A 16,407-nucleotide genomic window follows, 5' to 3' on the forward strand; every position below is an offset into this window, starting at 1 on the left:
CATATTCCACTTTTAAATATGTCAGGTGAAAATAACTAAACAGTTCGTTCAGCTTCTACTTTTAGATACCTGAGGGACACAGCCTAGGATTTCCACATTAAAGAATCCCACACTAAATGGAACCTGTTTGAAAGAAATCTACTAATAAGGCTAATAAAGTGATCTTATCTAATTAAAAAAAAGAGGTGGCACTGTGGCACTTTGTATCACAAATATAATAAAACACACAAAATGAGCCACAATGTGAATGCAAATCACAGTTAACATTCTTCATGACTCACAGTCCATTCAAAAAGGAAAAACAGTATTTCAGCAACAAAAGGGACATCTGCCCCAGCAACACCCCTAAAGTACAGCCATAACTGCACATGACATCAAGCCAAAGAAAATCATTGACAGATCTTTTACCTCTTGAAAAGCCTTATTCCAGCTACCAGTACTCTATACTCCACTGGTTCTTTTTTGTTCAACCTCTTCCGTTCCAGAACAACCTGCCAGCCAACAAAGTATTAGCAAGGAATGTGCCTTCAAACAGAGCTGCCTTAAATGTGTTGCTGCTTCAGTGTCTACTTTTATGTGTTATATACTGCTCAAATCTATAAATATGTATCCCTGCAAAGCAAACACACAACCCAGGGACATGACAGCGATAATAAGGGTCATCCCTCTTGGATATGAAAATGTTACCTGACTCCAGAAGACATCCTGTTCCCTTTGTCGCTAATCCTGTTGGATTGCCAAGTATAGCAACCCTGGCTGATCCCTAACCCTCTTCATATGAGAACCTAATCATGCTGTGCCATGTTAAGGTAAAACCCAACAGACAGCTGACAAGGTGAAAGAATGGATACATATCATCACTTAATAACGTGTCTCTGAGTCTCTGGGAAGGTGCTTTGCTTGCCTTGCCTCTGAGCCCAATGAGTCACTCACCTGCAGACACAGCTACAAATTGAAAACTGTAGATTTAAAAGGCTGAAACCTAACTCAGTGGGGAATTTCATATAAACAATTGAGACAGGGTATTCACTGACTCCAGGATGAAACCCTGAAACATTATTCTTTTGGTTGGGTTTGGAAAACCTACAGAAGCGACGTTCACTTCATGATCTTTGCACTGAGTATCAAAGGTTATGTAACTCAAACATATAGTTCAGGCCAGAGCAGACCAAATGCATTGTACTATTATTTCTCAGAGAAGATAGTGGTGACTGTTGCTTTCTACACAGGCATATTAATAGGAATAATTTTAAATTGTGCACATGAGCTATAAAAATACATACAGTACTTATGCTAACACATAAGTAGATTAACTTATTTTTCCCTCATACATTAATACATAAACCTTCAAGCTTTCATTATACATACTATCGAAAAAACTATACTTTGGCATGTCTTGGAGTTTTTTGGCTCAAAGAGCTTATGTAAAAATGTGTAAATAGCACAGTTTAACACATTACACAAAGGGCAGAGCGGTGGCTCTGTGGCTAAGGAACTGCACCTGTGGCTGGAAGGTTCCCAGTTCAAATACTGCGGCTGGCAGAGGAATCCTACTCCGTTGGACCCCTGAGCAAGGCCCTTAACCCCAGCTGCTCCAGGGGTGCCATATAAATGGCTGACCCTGTGCTCTGACCCCAAGCTTCTCTCTCCCCGTCTGTGTAACTGTTTGTCTCATCAAGAGCAAGCTGGGGTATGTGAAAAGACAAATTTGTAATTCAAGAAATTGTATATGGCCAATAAAGTGAAAGTGATCTTTAGCTTTGTCTTCACTTGGTAATTGCTGGGCAGGCAATTCAGGACCATCTGAGCCATGATCTTTTGTTAAAGTCTACAGAACTGGGAGAGCTTGTTCAATTCCAGAAATGGCAAAAAAGGCAAATTCTGGACAGTTCATTCCATTTTATTTTGAGCCACAACATGGAAATGTTCGAGCATTTGACTTCAGGAAAAATGCAGAAAAACTGGAAAATTAACATTGAATTTGATCTCCTCACAGGCTATGAATCAGTTCCCATTTATCATTGTCATCTTGCTGACTCCAGGTTACCACCAAGCGGTATTCACATTCTGATGTGTTTACAGTTGGAACATCTGGTTTGGTGTCAGGAAGGAGAGTAAGGCCCAAGCCATTGTTAAGTTGGGGAGGTGGGAGAAGGGCAGGGATCTGTGATTTATCTTGTGCAATACAACATTGTTTTTTTTTATTTCTCAGGTACATTATTTTACAGGACTTGTTTGTCTGATTTTACAATGGATCTCCAATGTCAGTAGCAACGTAACACTGGCACTGTGGAAGTTTAACAAGTTCAACAAGGTGGAACAGCTCAAGAGAGAAAAGGCAACAGCTAACCATCCACATAAACCATCTGAACATAAACTAGCAATCATAAATTATCGAGTTTACTTTCTATTTCCAGATATCTACTTTGATCATCTGCTTGGGGAGCAGATTTTCACATGCTAATTTAAAGTGGGCTTCATTTTAATACCACCGAACTGTCTTAAACATACTGTTCACATGCTCCAAGAGAAAAGTAAGAATTGGCAATAGTTAAACACTATTCTGTCCTGTCCTTTTTTAACAAATATACCATATACCATAATAACTTGATAATGTATCATAATACATGTTCAGGACCATGTTATCTTCAATATATAACTTCTGTGACCAATATAACATTACACTGACAACGTCCAAGCTAAACAGGTGTTTGTGAATCTAACCCTAATGAACTGCACTGCCTGGCCATGTGTCTGCTTGCTGAAGCGATGAAATAACAGCTGTAGGGCAACAAATGGAGAAACATAACCAACTAACATGTAAATAAATACATCTGAGAAAAAAAAACTAGGCAAGAGAATATATTCATCCACATATATAAGACAAATATGAACAAATGCCACTGAGCTACTTGTGGTGAAGCTTTGAAATGGGAGCACTGATCTTCCTAACTGCCTGGGTGTTATGTCTTTATTTTATTGCCTTTGGCCTGAGACCCAACTCTAATCATATCAGATATAAAAGTGATAATTTTATTACCAGCTTCACACCAGAGCAAATGTCTAGCAGGAATATCCAGGAAAGGTCAGAGCACACCCAACTCAATAAACAGAGTATAACAGACTGTTTATCTATTAGACACATTACAGACAAGTTCAGGAATCAGTCTTTGTTTGGTTGCCTAATGAAACTGATCCAGGGGAGAACTTACTTGAAATTGCAGCCAAGCGTTCTTAAAATATTACAGGGCTGAAATGTCTGTTATGAATTCCTGGTTAATAGATGTGCTTATTGCAGTTAACACTGTGACAGACACTGTGACCCTCAGTCAGGTGTTTGTCCTACCAAACACACAATACCTAGAACCATACTCTCCATGAGCTCCATGCTGCTATTTTAATAAATGTACACAAAGTATTCAAGTAATACACTTGAGACATTTGCTGCAATATGTTTGCATGTTATCAAGCTTCTTACAACACCACCAACTCTCCCAGGCCAATTGTGAAAATACAAGAGCTGTAGCTAGAGGTCATAGATGCCAACCCTTTTAATTGAAGCTACCCTGCAAACTCCCCAAACCATGAGACTCATATGTCAGGGTTTTCAATTTAATAAAAACAGGAACTGCTTTCAGTCAGAGATAGTGACTGCTGATTAATTTATTCTTAATCTGCATGATTTCTCAGCGCTATCTATGAGTCTGGAAAGTGCCCACTTCATCAGAATGTGGGACCCATAGTGAAATCGAATATTTTCCATACCAGCAGATAACAGCATGTTTTAATCACATTGCTACTGGTGTTTTATAATTGCCAACATTCTTAATTCTTTTTTAATTAAACAACTTTTCTGCAGCTGTGTGTGATGGTTTCCTGAATGCCATCTTCAAGTGCTTCACTTCTTAAAACAATTTTACTTATCCGTCATGATGTTTTAATGGGCAATAACTGTTCTAAAATAAACATATATTTAAGTATGAACAACAAGTGTTTTACACATTTGGTGAACTAGCCATTATTACACATCTACACTGTTTCAAAATTAAAATTTTCACATGTTCTGTATATTTCCTTAAATTATTACAGTTTGTTTAAGTGTCAGAAAATGGGGTCTGATTTCAGTTACAGTACTTTCCTTTTCTTGTTTAAGATTTTTTTGTTGTTCTCATTAAATTGTTTACAAAGATTTTTCCACCTGTAACATGGCAATTGGGACGCAGTTTATGTTCTGTTTATGTACAGTATATATGGGCCTTTTGGTGATGTTATGTGATAAATAAAAGCATATCTGTCCTTACTATGTCAGCAACTCCAGAGCTCAGCATTATAATTTTAACTAAGGGCCAGACGAACAGGCAAATTGGATGTTTCCTTTATGTGCTCCTTAAGTGCAATGCCATCTCCTACCAGCGGAAGGCACAATTACCATACTTCCATTCTGTCACTCTGACTACCTCACGTGCAGGAAGGCCAATTACAGCACATCCTCCCACATTTAAACTATGCTAGTTTTCTCTAAATGGGAACTTAAGAGGGGAAATCAAGCTTCCAAATTCCCAAAATAAAAAAATAAAACTTTAGATATATTTTGTTATATTTATGTTTAATAACTATAACATATACAAGACACAAAATCAAAACTGATTCATAAAGAAATAAAAGAAGTAGACAAAGTATGCAAGAAATACCAAAATAAGGGACAGTTTCAATCCTTAAAGTTGAAAGACAAGAACACAACTGCAATATTGCTAGGAAGATACAGGCACTTTGTTTTCTTTGTCAGACACACACATATTGGAAACTCCAAGCATTTGTGCTTTAAAATATAAGAAACTGCTATACTGTATGTGTTAGTTTGATCAGTCTCTTTTCCTGCTATACAACAGGTCCCTAGGTAAAATTTGTATCGCTTTTTTTTGCAACATAATACGGAAATAAAAACTGCATAATCAGAATCACAAACAGTGGATTGCAAACAAAGATAGCACAGTGGCGCAGTGTTAAGCATGGCTGCCTCTCAGCACTGGGGCCCTGCGCTCAATTCCAGAACTGGGGTGCTGACTGTGTGGAGTTTGTATGGGTTTTCTCGCAGTCCAAACGTCCAAAAACCAGGGGGTTAATTGGTTTCTAGGAAAAATGTGTCAGTGTCTGAATGTGCCCCATAATGGACTGGTGTCCAGTCCAGTATGTGCCTGTTGCTTGTTGGAATAAGATTCGGCTCCCCATGACGCAGAATTGGAAGCAGTTAGAAAACGGATAGAAGAAGGTTTTGAGAAAAAGATACTGGACCATAGGTTTCTTTTCATCCTTTATGCTTTTTTCACCTCTGAATTCAAAATATATCAGAAACACAAGAAAATCATTTGATAAATTCAGTATTAACTACACCATCAACCTGAACGGAAGTCAGAAAACTAACAAATGTACAACAATTCCAAAGACTTTCAATGCTATCTTAATTTCCACTTACGGGGATGAATGAATTAGACAACGCAGATTATAATAACATTTTTATTACAAACTACATTCAGTAATTCATTCATCTCCCTTAGTGGTATTTAAATGTAAGTGGTATTTATACAGTATGTATCTTTATTTAAATAAATAGGTTAATTTGAAACAAGATACAATATTGTTTTTTTCTTTAGCTTTTTTTTAATGCTTTTGAGTTACACATTTAGCAATATATTTACTGTGATGGGCAATTTTATGGTTGTAGTATTGATAAGGACAGAGGGTACCCAAACTGATGTACAGTATGAGACTATATCTGAATGCCAAAACACGACCAAAGGATTACACAGGACTGAAACTGAATTCTATTACCACCGCACACAGGCTGCGCTGAGGACGGAAAGATTAAAGCAAATTGTCTGAGGAGAGAACTGTCCACAGATAACTGACTGCAGCCTGGCCCTTCCAGAAGGATTCCTGTCTGTTTATTCAAAGTCAGCTCCCTATTGGTAGAAGAAGATGCTGACAGCAGGTTTCAGTCAGTCACACACTCCACACCTAATCCCAAGTGACTCAGTTAAGTCTGTCTGTTTGTCCAGAGAAGGGCTGGTCATCCACTGATCACATTACTGCCCCGCAGCTTGAAACTTAACTCCTGAGCTGCCAAACTCTCAGAGTTATATGCAGTGTAAGCTGTCTGAAAGTTAAAGGTCCAGTTAAAAAAGTTACTTTATCTTCTCTTGCCACATTTTTACAAGCACAGTCTTTATGTTTCTATGTTCTTGCAGTTCTGACGTCTTTCAGGTTGTATGCGGTGTGGTATGGGGCAGGCACTTAGTTTCTCAGTTCTTTATTTTCCTATATTTGACTTCTTTAGTCACTTGTGGAAGATTATTTCCAAAGAGAGATGTATGTGGCAAAGTGAGACAGCAGTATACAAAGCTTCTGAAGGCTGTGGAATGGCTGAGAGACAGTTTCAGCTTTCATGTTTCAAGGTGGACACAAGAGCTATCATGAGGACAACAACATTATGCCAGTTTTTGCAGCTTACCACTAACACCCTACTGTTGTCCTATGTATTCCTGAAATTTCCTATCCAATAATTTAACGGTTGTTTTAATTTTTGCACCCAAAGATATAAATCTGGGGTGATGGTGAACTATGACCACTATTTATCTCCGGGAATCCAGGACCATCATAACAAACCAGAGGGTGGCACCGTAACTTGGGAATGTGAATCATAAAAATGTCTCCTTACTACAAATCACTCAGTGCAACAGCATGTAGTGTGAACAGAAAAGCTGTTGTCAGTTCTGCGTAAAATGGAATTTTTATGATACGGATTCCAGGAAGTGCAATATAATCCTTGTTTGTTTAGCATGTACTTGAGTCACTGCAGAAATCGTATGTTAATTGAATTGTGTTATGTTTGTTTGTTGCATTTGCGCAATTACTGCACACAGTGCTCAGGTGCCTGCTTGGCACTCAGAAGGAGAGTGATATTACAGTCTCTGCTGGCCTGCAAAAGTTTATGTGTGTGTGTCTGTAGAAAATAAACTGATTCTGTTTATGTTTTCAACATTTATGTGCCATGCTTTTCAATTCACAACAATTTTGTTACAGGCAGTGCTGTTCTCTGTAGACATTTCGGGATAAGCTCTCTACAAGGATAAATACTTTGCACTTAGAAGTAACAAACCTCTGCCTCCAGAATGCAAATAGACTTGTAATAAGATAAAAATACAAAGAACATCAACAACTCAACTTTTGTGCTCCTCAGGTACTTCCACCTAAATTAAACTTCTTTACATCCACTGACACAAACAGGTAAAACAGTTTCATAATCTTGTCTATTGCAGTTACAATAAAAACTCAGCACCCACGAATGCAATCAACAATTAATTTTAACCATTTAGCTATACAACCCTTTTAAAACGAATGGGGAACAAGTACTGTAGCATGACAATTGCATTCTGGGAGAGCATAATGTTATCCTGGCAGTAAACAGGTTTTTTTTTTTTACTGAGCATATGCTGCACAAGCAGGTGGACTTTTATTGGAGCTAATATTAGTGCGTGTATACAAAGTTTGCACTTTGGTGTTGAAAGGACTCATAAATTACATTGACCAAATGGATGTACGCAGGATTTAAAGAAGATCTTTTAGTTCGTAACATCTAATGTTCAACATGCAGTCGACGTGCTGTTTTGCTATATTTACAAGTACAACCACTAGTTAACGGAACAGAGATTCGATGTAATGGGGCCTATACAAGTAGCAGGGATGCATTTTTATGACTGTCCTTAATTTCAAAGGGTGTCCTTGGTTAGTGGGAGGTTAAAACCCAACTCAGTCTTCCTGAAGGACTCACATTGGCTCAAAACATTTGTTAACTGGTCACCTTCACCCTTTTGTGCATTTCAAATTTAACTCTTTCTCAAGTATCATAAATCAGACCCTTTAAATTCACAATAATCATATTGTCTTTCAGATGCTTTATTCAATCGATTAAGAGATTAGGGAACTCTGAGCTATTCTAAAAATATTTAGAGCGGATGTGGATATTGCCATAGGATCTGGATTTCGGGAATGCTAGTTCGTGCATTTCATATAGAATATTTCACAGAGCACATAATGGCTCTGTGAGATCTGAGCTGATACAAATTGACATTGTGTTATATCATAGACACCTCAGAACAATGTTCCACTGACCTGTGACCCTGACTGAGGCGAAGAAAATCCAGGGTCTGCCAGAGGTTGTGCTCTCACTGCTGCAGTAGTTAAATAAGTAGAGTTGGGTCCCAAGGAAACATCTATTTCAATTAAAAAAACAAGTAAAATTATAACAACGAAATTAGACTGCCAATCTTCGCTAATAACTAAAATGAGTAATAAGCCACCTCCCTGAGCTACCATAAACTTTTTTGTGCATATAATACATTCATATTTTAATACTTTAATACATTTTTAATATTAAAAACTACAGCAAATGTTTGTTAGCTGTAATCGTCAGCTTTCATTTTTACGCTGACGATACTCAAATATACATCCATACCAAACCTGACACTGATGTGGCTGTCTCTATTCTATCTAATTGCATGTCTGACATAAAAATTTGGATGACTCAAAACTTCCTTCATCTTAACTGTGACAAGACTGAAGTCATGCTTATTGGTACCCCCCATCAACTTCGTAAAGCCAGTCCTGTAACCCTGTCTGTAGATGGCTCTGTACTTGAGCTTCAATAAAAATTGAAAAACCTTGGGGTTATATTCAACCCACATGTACAGCATACTTTCAAAACATCTTTTTTCACCTTAGAAATATCAAAAGACTACGCCCTACGCTATCATTAACTGTGGCTGAAAAGCTGATCAACATATTTGTATTCTCTCGAATTGACTACTGCAATGCTCTACTCCCTGGGGTATCTAAATCTACTCTGAACAAGCTACAGTATGTCCAAAATTCAGCAGCCAGAATCCTGACCAGGTCTAGTGCAAGTGTTCACATTACTCCTATCCTGGAGTCCTTGCACTGGCTTCCGGTCAAATTCCACGTAGACTTTAAAATCCTCATGCTCACCTATAAGGCTTTACATGGCTTGGCACCTCAATATCTGTCTGAACTTTTATCGCCCTACTCCCCACCTCGCAACCTCCGCTCTTCAAATTCTGCCCTCCTTACTGTCCCCCAAGCCTGTCTACATTGTATGGGCGACAGGGCCTTCTCCTGCTATGCCCCCAAGCTCTGGAACTCTTTGCCCAAGGATATTAGAGAGTCACCTTCTCTAAACTCCTTCAAATCTAGACTCAAAACCTTCTTCTTCAGAAAAGCCTTTACTTAACTGGTTCCATTCTTCACCCCTCTGCTCTTCTTAATACCACCTTCCACGGTCTCCTCTATTGTTATTGTTGTATTGTTGTAATTATAATTGTGTCCTATCTTGTGAAATCTTCTTATTTATTGTTGTAGTCTTCTTATTTATTGTTATTGTCATCCTGTAAAGAGCTTTGAGAAGCCACCTTTAAAGGCGCTATATAAAATAAAGTTTATTATTATATTATTATTAGCATAGAAACCATGAGAAACAAATATCTGTTTAAAATACTGCTTGTACAAAAAGGCCCATAAATTATAAATATTAAAGTTATTTTTTCTAATAATTATTGGTCTGACACTTTCACCCAAAGTAACCTACAATATATCTGTTCCCATTTATACAGCTGGGAAAAATGTGAATGAAGTATTTTACTCAAGAGTACAATAGCAATGCTCTACCAAGGATATAATTACAAGATTAAAGCCCCAGTCACTACTATGCACTGCTGCCACCCTAACTTATTAAAAATATAGTTTCTGTAAAAAATGAGTTCATTATAGACAGCAGCTATTTGAAAGTCAACTGTAAAGGATTTAATTATTTCTGTTAAGTTAAATGAAGTTGTAGAGGATGTCAGTATATTTTAGGAGCATAATTAGCATCAACAAAGATGCTTATGTAAAGATGAAAGAGTAATTTCATTTATTTAGACAGTTATTTATATATACCCTCAGTATTTAGATATAAATAGAACACTAGCATTACATAGCTCTAAAGCCTGTTGAGCCTTAACAGCTTTTCAAATGAAGCTCTCCAACTCTAAAAATAAACCCCATTACTGAACGTGTTTTATTTCTAGCATCTGAAATGTGGCTTTAAATAATTTTTACCTTGGTTTGAAGCAGATGAAAAAGTCATGGTGGTGTTTGTTGAGGAGTTTAGACATACGTCCGGAACCTTTGGAAAATGAGCAGGTCCAATGGCAGGACTGAGAAACAGAGAAGGCAGGTGAGCGAGTATTGTCAGAATGCAGGAAAGCGGCAAGTGCTCATACATCTTCAGTAGCCACTAATATTAAAATCAATCACACTACTGTACATGCTGAAAAAACAGGGCCATAGAAATTAGAGCTCTATAGTAAAGAAAGCAATGGTATCTCAGAAAGTAAGTACTTTGGACCTGGAAAAAGAGTATTCTTATGTTGCAAAGAACCTAGACTTCCAGTAATGAAATGAAAGATATAATTTGGCACTTTAATATGACATTCTTTGACTATCAAATACACAATATTTGCTTCCCTATCCATTTTCTGGAACAGTACAAATTAATGATTATTTACTAACTAGCAGGAAGAGACTGACTCATGAAAAGTGGACTATAAATAAAATGTATTATATAATAATATAATAATATTATAATCGTATATCATATACTAACATTACATAATTAATATAGTATCATATAATATTGTTTATTATTTTTATTATTGTTGTTGTTGTTGTTGTTGTTTTAGTATGTAATGTTTTTTTTATGTACTCACCATTCTGAGAAAAGAGCACGGTTCTGCAGATGTAACTCCCCCTTGACATGCTGGTCCCAGTCCTGTAATTGTTCATGGACAGTTGACGTCAGTATGAAATTATCGAACGTTATGACAAGACTAACATGCAATAACCCCAGGGACAAAGTTCTGTAAATAAAGAAATACTTTATAAAATGCATCCTGTCAGAATCCACATTATTTGAAAGAAAATGACAGAATCCTTTGAGTTCAAATGCACTGTGTGTTCTTTCCAAAAGACCCTAGAAATTATAGCACTTTATTTTTGTTCCTTAAAACTTAAATCACATTTTTTTGCATAGTTCTTCTATGGTATTTATGCATTGTTGCACCAATAGCTATTTCCTTGGTGAATAACTGTTTTCATTAAGACGGCTCAGACCAAAATAAAAAACAACAACATTGGCCATAAGGAAGTGCAGCTAGGAAACAAGCAAGTGGGGCACAGGACTCTGAAGCCCCTAAAAACTGAGAAAAAGCTGCACAAGCTGTGATTACACTCACTCTCATGAGGAATCTTTTTCTCACGTTTACCCAGCAGGGAACGTTTCAGAAATAATAGTTTCTGCAGTAGTAGACCATTCAATAGGCCAAACAATGCAAGACCAACCAAATCTAACTGAATAATGAAGAGGAAAAATACAGTGATACTGCTGTCACTAAATTATGAAGACTAGAGAACATCTTTTATGTGCTGTTCTCCAGTGTTGTAAATTGAATAACCGCTGAGATGACGTGACCGTTTTGCTGGTGTAATAACCCGTTTTGCTGCTGCTACCAGCCACTTTCTTGTACTTGAATTTGTTTGTGATCCATTCATGATGGTGGGGATGAGGAATAGGGTTGATTCCTTATCTTCTGTTTCCCCAATTAAGAAAGAATTTGATTTTCCTGAACTAGCAAAAAGGGCTGTTTTTAAATGGAGATCAAGGCTAAGTTTCATTAGATTAGATAGAATTACACCCATTTTTCCATGGATACTGATAATCAGACTTAAACCTCTCACCCTTTGTATGCTTTGCTTTTTCTTAAGACTGACTAAGTTTCATAGTGTGGTTTTAAGTGTAGTTCTTGTTTCACAATACACATGGGGCACTGAGAAATTCAACAAGTTGATGTTGTCTATTATATATTCAGAATTGTTTGTTCAACTTGAAATAGTGGGATTCTCTATTTCTATTATTTGTCTCATTTTAAGGAAGATTCTCTACTTTGAATTTTTTGACAGTTGTTGTGGTGGAGACTTTGAATATTAGTTATTTGGAATGAAAGCTGGGGAGGGAATGTGGAATAAGGCTTAGGATATCAAGTCTAACACTTATTTTTTCTTAGCAGATGCTCTGTATGTTTTATTAATTACTGACATTATTTATTCCTGTTTGACAGCAGATGTGGTCTCCGATATCCATGACTAATGTTTCTATTTCATCCTAGAGTGCATGTGGGGTCATTTCTCCTTCTAAACCTGTTAGCTCTTAAAAACAGTTATGAAGGTAAAAAAGTAGGATGCCATCCATTTGAAACAAAAAGATATCATCAGGGATGCCCCCTTTAAGCCCTCTTGTTTGCCCCAAACTGGGTTCAACTACTGTAACTCAAGTTCTCATTCACCTATTTTCCATACTTACTGTACATTCCTTACAGGTAATCCCCCTATCTGTTTGCCACCTTGGAGAAATAAATCGATTCACATTTTATTTTATATTTTTAATTTAGATGGTGTTCACTGATTCTATGCCATGCAGTCCCAAGACAAGTTGACTGGACGGTTTTTTACAGTATTTCTCTATTTTGCTCTGCATGGCTATGGAACCTGTGGGGGATGTTGTCCATTCATTCAGTGTATAATCTGCTACATTTCAGAGGCAAATCAAAGGGATTGGTTTCCTCTACTTATGTTTATATTGCTCTACTCCAATGCTCAATCAAGCCTTAAGCAGCTGTCACTATATTCACAACAGGAATGTTGAGTGTAACAAAACTGACATTTCATAAAGCTCCTTTTGGGATAATTTAAATTTGGTTTCCAAAGTGATCCACTTAAATATTCCACAAAGAGTGTACTTGATCAAACATTATTGCAATGATTTGCTTATCTCTAGTCCAGTGTGTATAGCCTGTCCATAAGAGACTACAGGCACCTTTGTACTGTACAGGTTTGGTAAGTGCAGGAAATAGAGTATACAGTATATTGGCAACAGGTGTCTTTTTTGTGCAATTTGTTACAGTCAAGGACCTTCATCGGTCTCACCTAGTGTTTTTGATTAATTCTTACTCAAATTGGCCCATCACAGAGACAAAAAGTAGTTCTGACAGGTCTGGCATCTGCTGTACAAAGATGATGGTGCTACAGTAGGTGACGCTAATTATTTAAATGGAGCTTTCTGCTGCTCAGATTCATTGTTCTAGGGCAAGATTTAACAGTGGTAGCCCTTATCAAACCTATACTTCATAATTCTCCTACCATAGCTGCTTGATTTAAATGTAGGCATTCTTTGGTAAGAAATTTGGAAATTTGGACCACTTGTAGTAGTCTATATTTTCAACATCCATTATGATTTACCTGAAAAATAAAACTAATAAAGCACTTTACAAACTGGCTGCTTAAGTGTACACCATTACTTCTGTATTATTAGGAGTTGAAATACTCTCTTGTGTGACTTTTATTTTAGGTTCACAACATTTTAAACAACCCTTGTATACAAGTATATTTTAATTTCCTTCATTCTATAAAAATAGAATCTGCAAAAAGGTGCTGGGAGATGTATCGAAACACAGGAAAAAAAGCAAACAGTGAGTTCCGCAGACAGGGATGCTGATTTCCAGCACACAAAGAAACCCACCTTCAGATTAAAGACCTTCTTGTCACAGATGGTGCAATGGTGTGGCATGTGCACTGGAGTCACTGCGTGGAAGTCATTGAGCTGGTGTGGCTGGAGGGGCACAGGACCACCCCTGAGTGTTTGCTCTCTTGGCTGAACTTGCTGGTATCCTACAAACCCCTGGGTACTACCGCTGAAAGGTGGCCCAGCGCCAGAGCAGTATTTGGAGTCTGTGGTTGGCTCTTCTGGGTTGTATAGCTCACCCCTTACGTGGAAAGGTTGGCTCGATGTGGCCCACGTGACCCCTTGGGTAGGGGCCCCCTCCATCTTAGACATGGCACCCTGTTGTTGCCACTGTTCTTTGTGGTTGACTGGTGGAAAGGCACTTGGATTCGGCTCTCCTGCAAAACAAAACTGTTTTCCCTGTTGTCCCTCTGGTCCCTGAGAGCTTGATCCATAAAAGTCCCTCTGAAACCCACTTTGGTTTCCCATCTTTGACTGGGCACTGGAAAGCGGTAAAAACCCATTTCCTCCTTTGTCTGATATGTTGGGACCCCCACTTAAGATGCTATACTGGCTGCGCCTGTCAGTGTCTGAGGGGTACACTGTATGGGCTGACAGGTTGATTTTATTTCCATATTCTGAAGTAAGCTGGTTGGGTGTTTGAGACAAGCCACCAGTATAGGGATTCAGTCCAATGGCGGTGTGATTTTGGTTCTGGAGAGCTCCTCCACAGCCCAGATCTCCCCCAACCAGGGGCCCCAGAGCAGTGTTCTGTGGAGGAAAGGGCAGCCCACTGGAGGGAAACCTGGAGGCCAACATCCCTGAGCCCAGATGGGCCCCACCAGCGTGACTCTGAGGAGTGCTGACCATGGGCGAAGTCAACTGGTTAAAGAAGGGCTGAGACATCGCCACTTTGGAAAGAACCTGGTTCAGAACGGTGGCAGCTGCTGCCGTGTTGCTGCTCACGGCTGTCTGGGCCAGCTTCAGCCTGTGCAGAGTGAGTTGGGCCTGGAGCTGCGCAAGCTGCAGACTGGCCGGGGTTAAGAGCAAAGGATTCTGGCCTCCCCCAGAAAGCTGACTGCCAGTAGGGAAGGGCTTCTTTTCCTGATGCTCCGACGAAGAGGTGCTGCGAAAAGGCAAACGAAAACAAAAGAGTTCAGCCGTCATAAAAACCTTCCCAGACTACTTCCATCTCACTGCGCCCAAAGTTATTTGCTTCCCTTTTTTAACTACGATGCCCTTTCCATATTCTGATGGACACCCTCACATGGTTGCTAAATTTAGGATCAGCTACTATTAATCAAAACATCTGTGAAATTCTGCCGTCACTCATCCTGCCCCCTATCCCTTACGAGAGTGGAGGAAGCTATGAAACCAATCAAATTAGAAGTGGCAGCAACACAAGAGAAAGTTGTTATTTGTCTTGGACAACACGGATATTTTTACCTTTTAACCTTTATTTTTACCAGGGATGCTCAAATCTAAGTGACTGTATGTAATGTTATAATTAAGACTACCTTTGCAAGAGAGGAATTCAAGAGCATAAAACTACCTGCAACAGTCTACAGACTTACAGAAACAGAAACCTCTTGATACACTATGCTGTATTAAGTGAAAATATATTCCTGAAAACTTCTAATAGTATGGATTAATTTCACAATAGCTTTTCCTAAACAATAGATGACAGTTTAAAATCACGGCATGTCAATTGTGACAGTGAACTGAAATGAAGAACTGTAGACATCTCATCCACAAGAAGGTGAACACAAGAACTGTACAAGAGAACCAACTAGGTGCCTCTGTTATTTTTTTTCTTGTAGATTTTGTGTCGTCACAGTCCCTCTTATTGCTTGGAACACATGAAAACATGGAAAGAAAGACCATGAATATTAGCAAATTAAAAGCCACAAATCCCCGATTTATCATCTGGAGCTCACACACAGGTCACAACAATAATAATAACGTCCACACTAATACTAATTGCATTTGTACAGTGCTTCATATGCCAAACAACACTGCTACAACATGAAAGAGAATATGGTCAAGATGGTAGGGAATTTAGTAGGGGGATGGCAGGGAATAACTTAGAATGTTTTAACTCATTTGTAGTGCTCTATTTCTTTAAATGACATTTAAAACATTGCTAAAGAAGAAGACTTTATATGCAGCAACCATAAAATCACAAACTGTAGACCTCTGCTTGTTAATCTCTGTACACAGAGCTTTGAAAATAAACACACAAATATGTATGAAGCCTGGGATGATCTTATCTAAAGGTATGACTCTGATCTAAAAATATTCTGGCCTGACACAGCTTCTGATAGACAAATATGGGTTCCAAAGTAGACTGCTCTAACTTAGACCAATGTAATACTGTACAGTAACTCTCACGATATATCTAGATTTGGGAGAACCAGACACTAATTCCTTCCTATAGATCCTACTGTGTAGATAGGCTATGTGTTGAACATACCCAGTATAATGGTATGCACTATATTTTTGCATAGGTCTTCAGCCTGCAAATCAGAGAGGACTGTGTGCACAAATATAAATGAAAAACTATTTTGCTAGGTCCTTGGATTTCCTAGTAAGAATATTAGTCTTGTACGTTGTTATCCTGAAACTAGGCGTGTGGGAAGATGGAATAAGCTATCGGACCACGATATTGCAACCAACACCATGGTTTCTTTCAAGAAACAGCTGCATGAGACCCTTGCATCCATTAACTATTAACTACCAAA

General features: G+C 38.2%; 1 protein-coding gene across 6 annotated transcripts in view; it reads right to left on the reverse strand.

Annotated features, from left to right (window-relative positions):
* The window catches only part of rbm20 (RNA binding motif protein 20), a 92,828-nt gene that overhangs the window by 15,146 nt on the left and 61,275 nt on the right, over nucleotides 1–16,407 (reverse strand). For all 6 annotated transcript variants that reach the window (XM_069189209.1, XM_069189210.1, XM_069189208.1 and 3 more), the window contains 4 exons: nucleotides 13,685–14,792; nucleotides 10,821–10,882; nucleotides 10,171–10,268; nucleotides 8,170–8,270 (listed from right to left, as the gene is read on the reverse strand). In XM_069189209.1, coding sequence (XP_069045310.1) covers nucleotides 8,170–8,270; nucleotides 10,171–10,268; nucleotides 10,821–10,882; nucleotides 13,685–14,792 — 1,369 coding nt within the window. The remainder of the gene's footprint in view (nucleotides 1–8,169; nucleotides 8,271–10,170; nucleotides 10,269–10,820; nucleotides 10,883–13,684; nucleotides 14,793–16,407) is intronic.

Source organism: Lepisosteus oculatus, chromosome 4, assembly GCF_040954835.1.
Source record: "Lepisosteus oculatus isolate fLepOcu1 chromosome 4, fLepOcu1.hap2, whole genome shotgun sequence".
In the NCBI taxonomy this organism is placed as follows: Eukaryota; Metazoa; Chordata; class Actinopteri; order Semionotiformes; family Lepisosteidae; genus Lepisosteus; species Lepisosteus oculatus.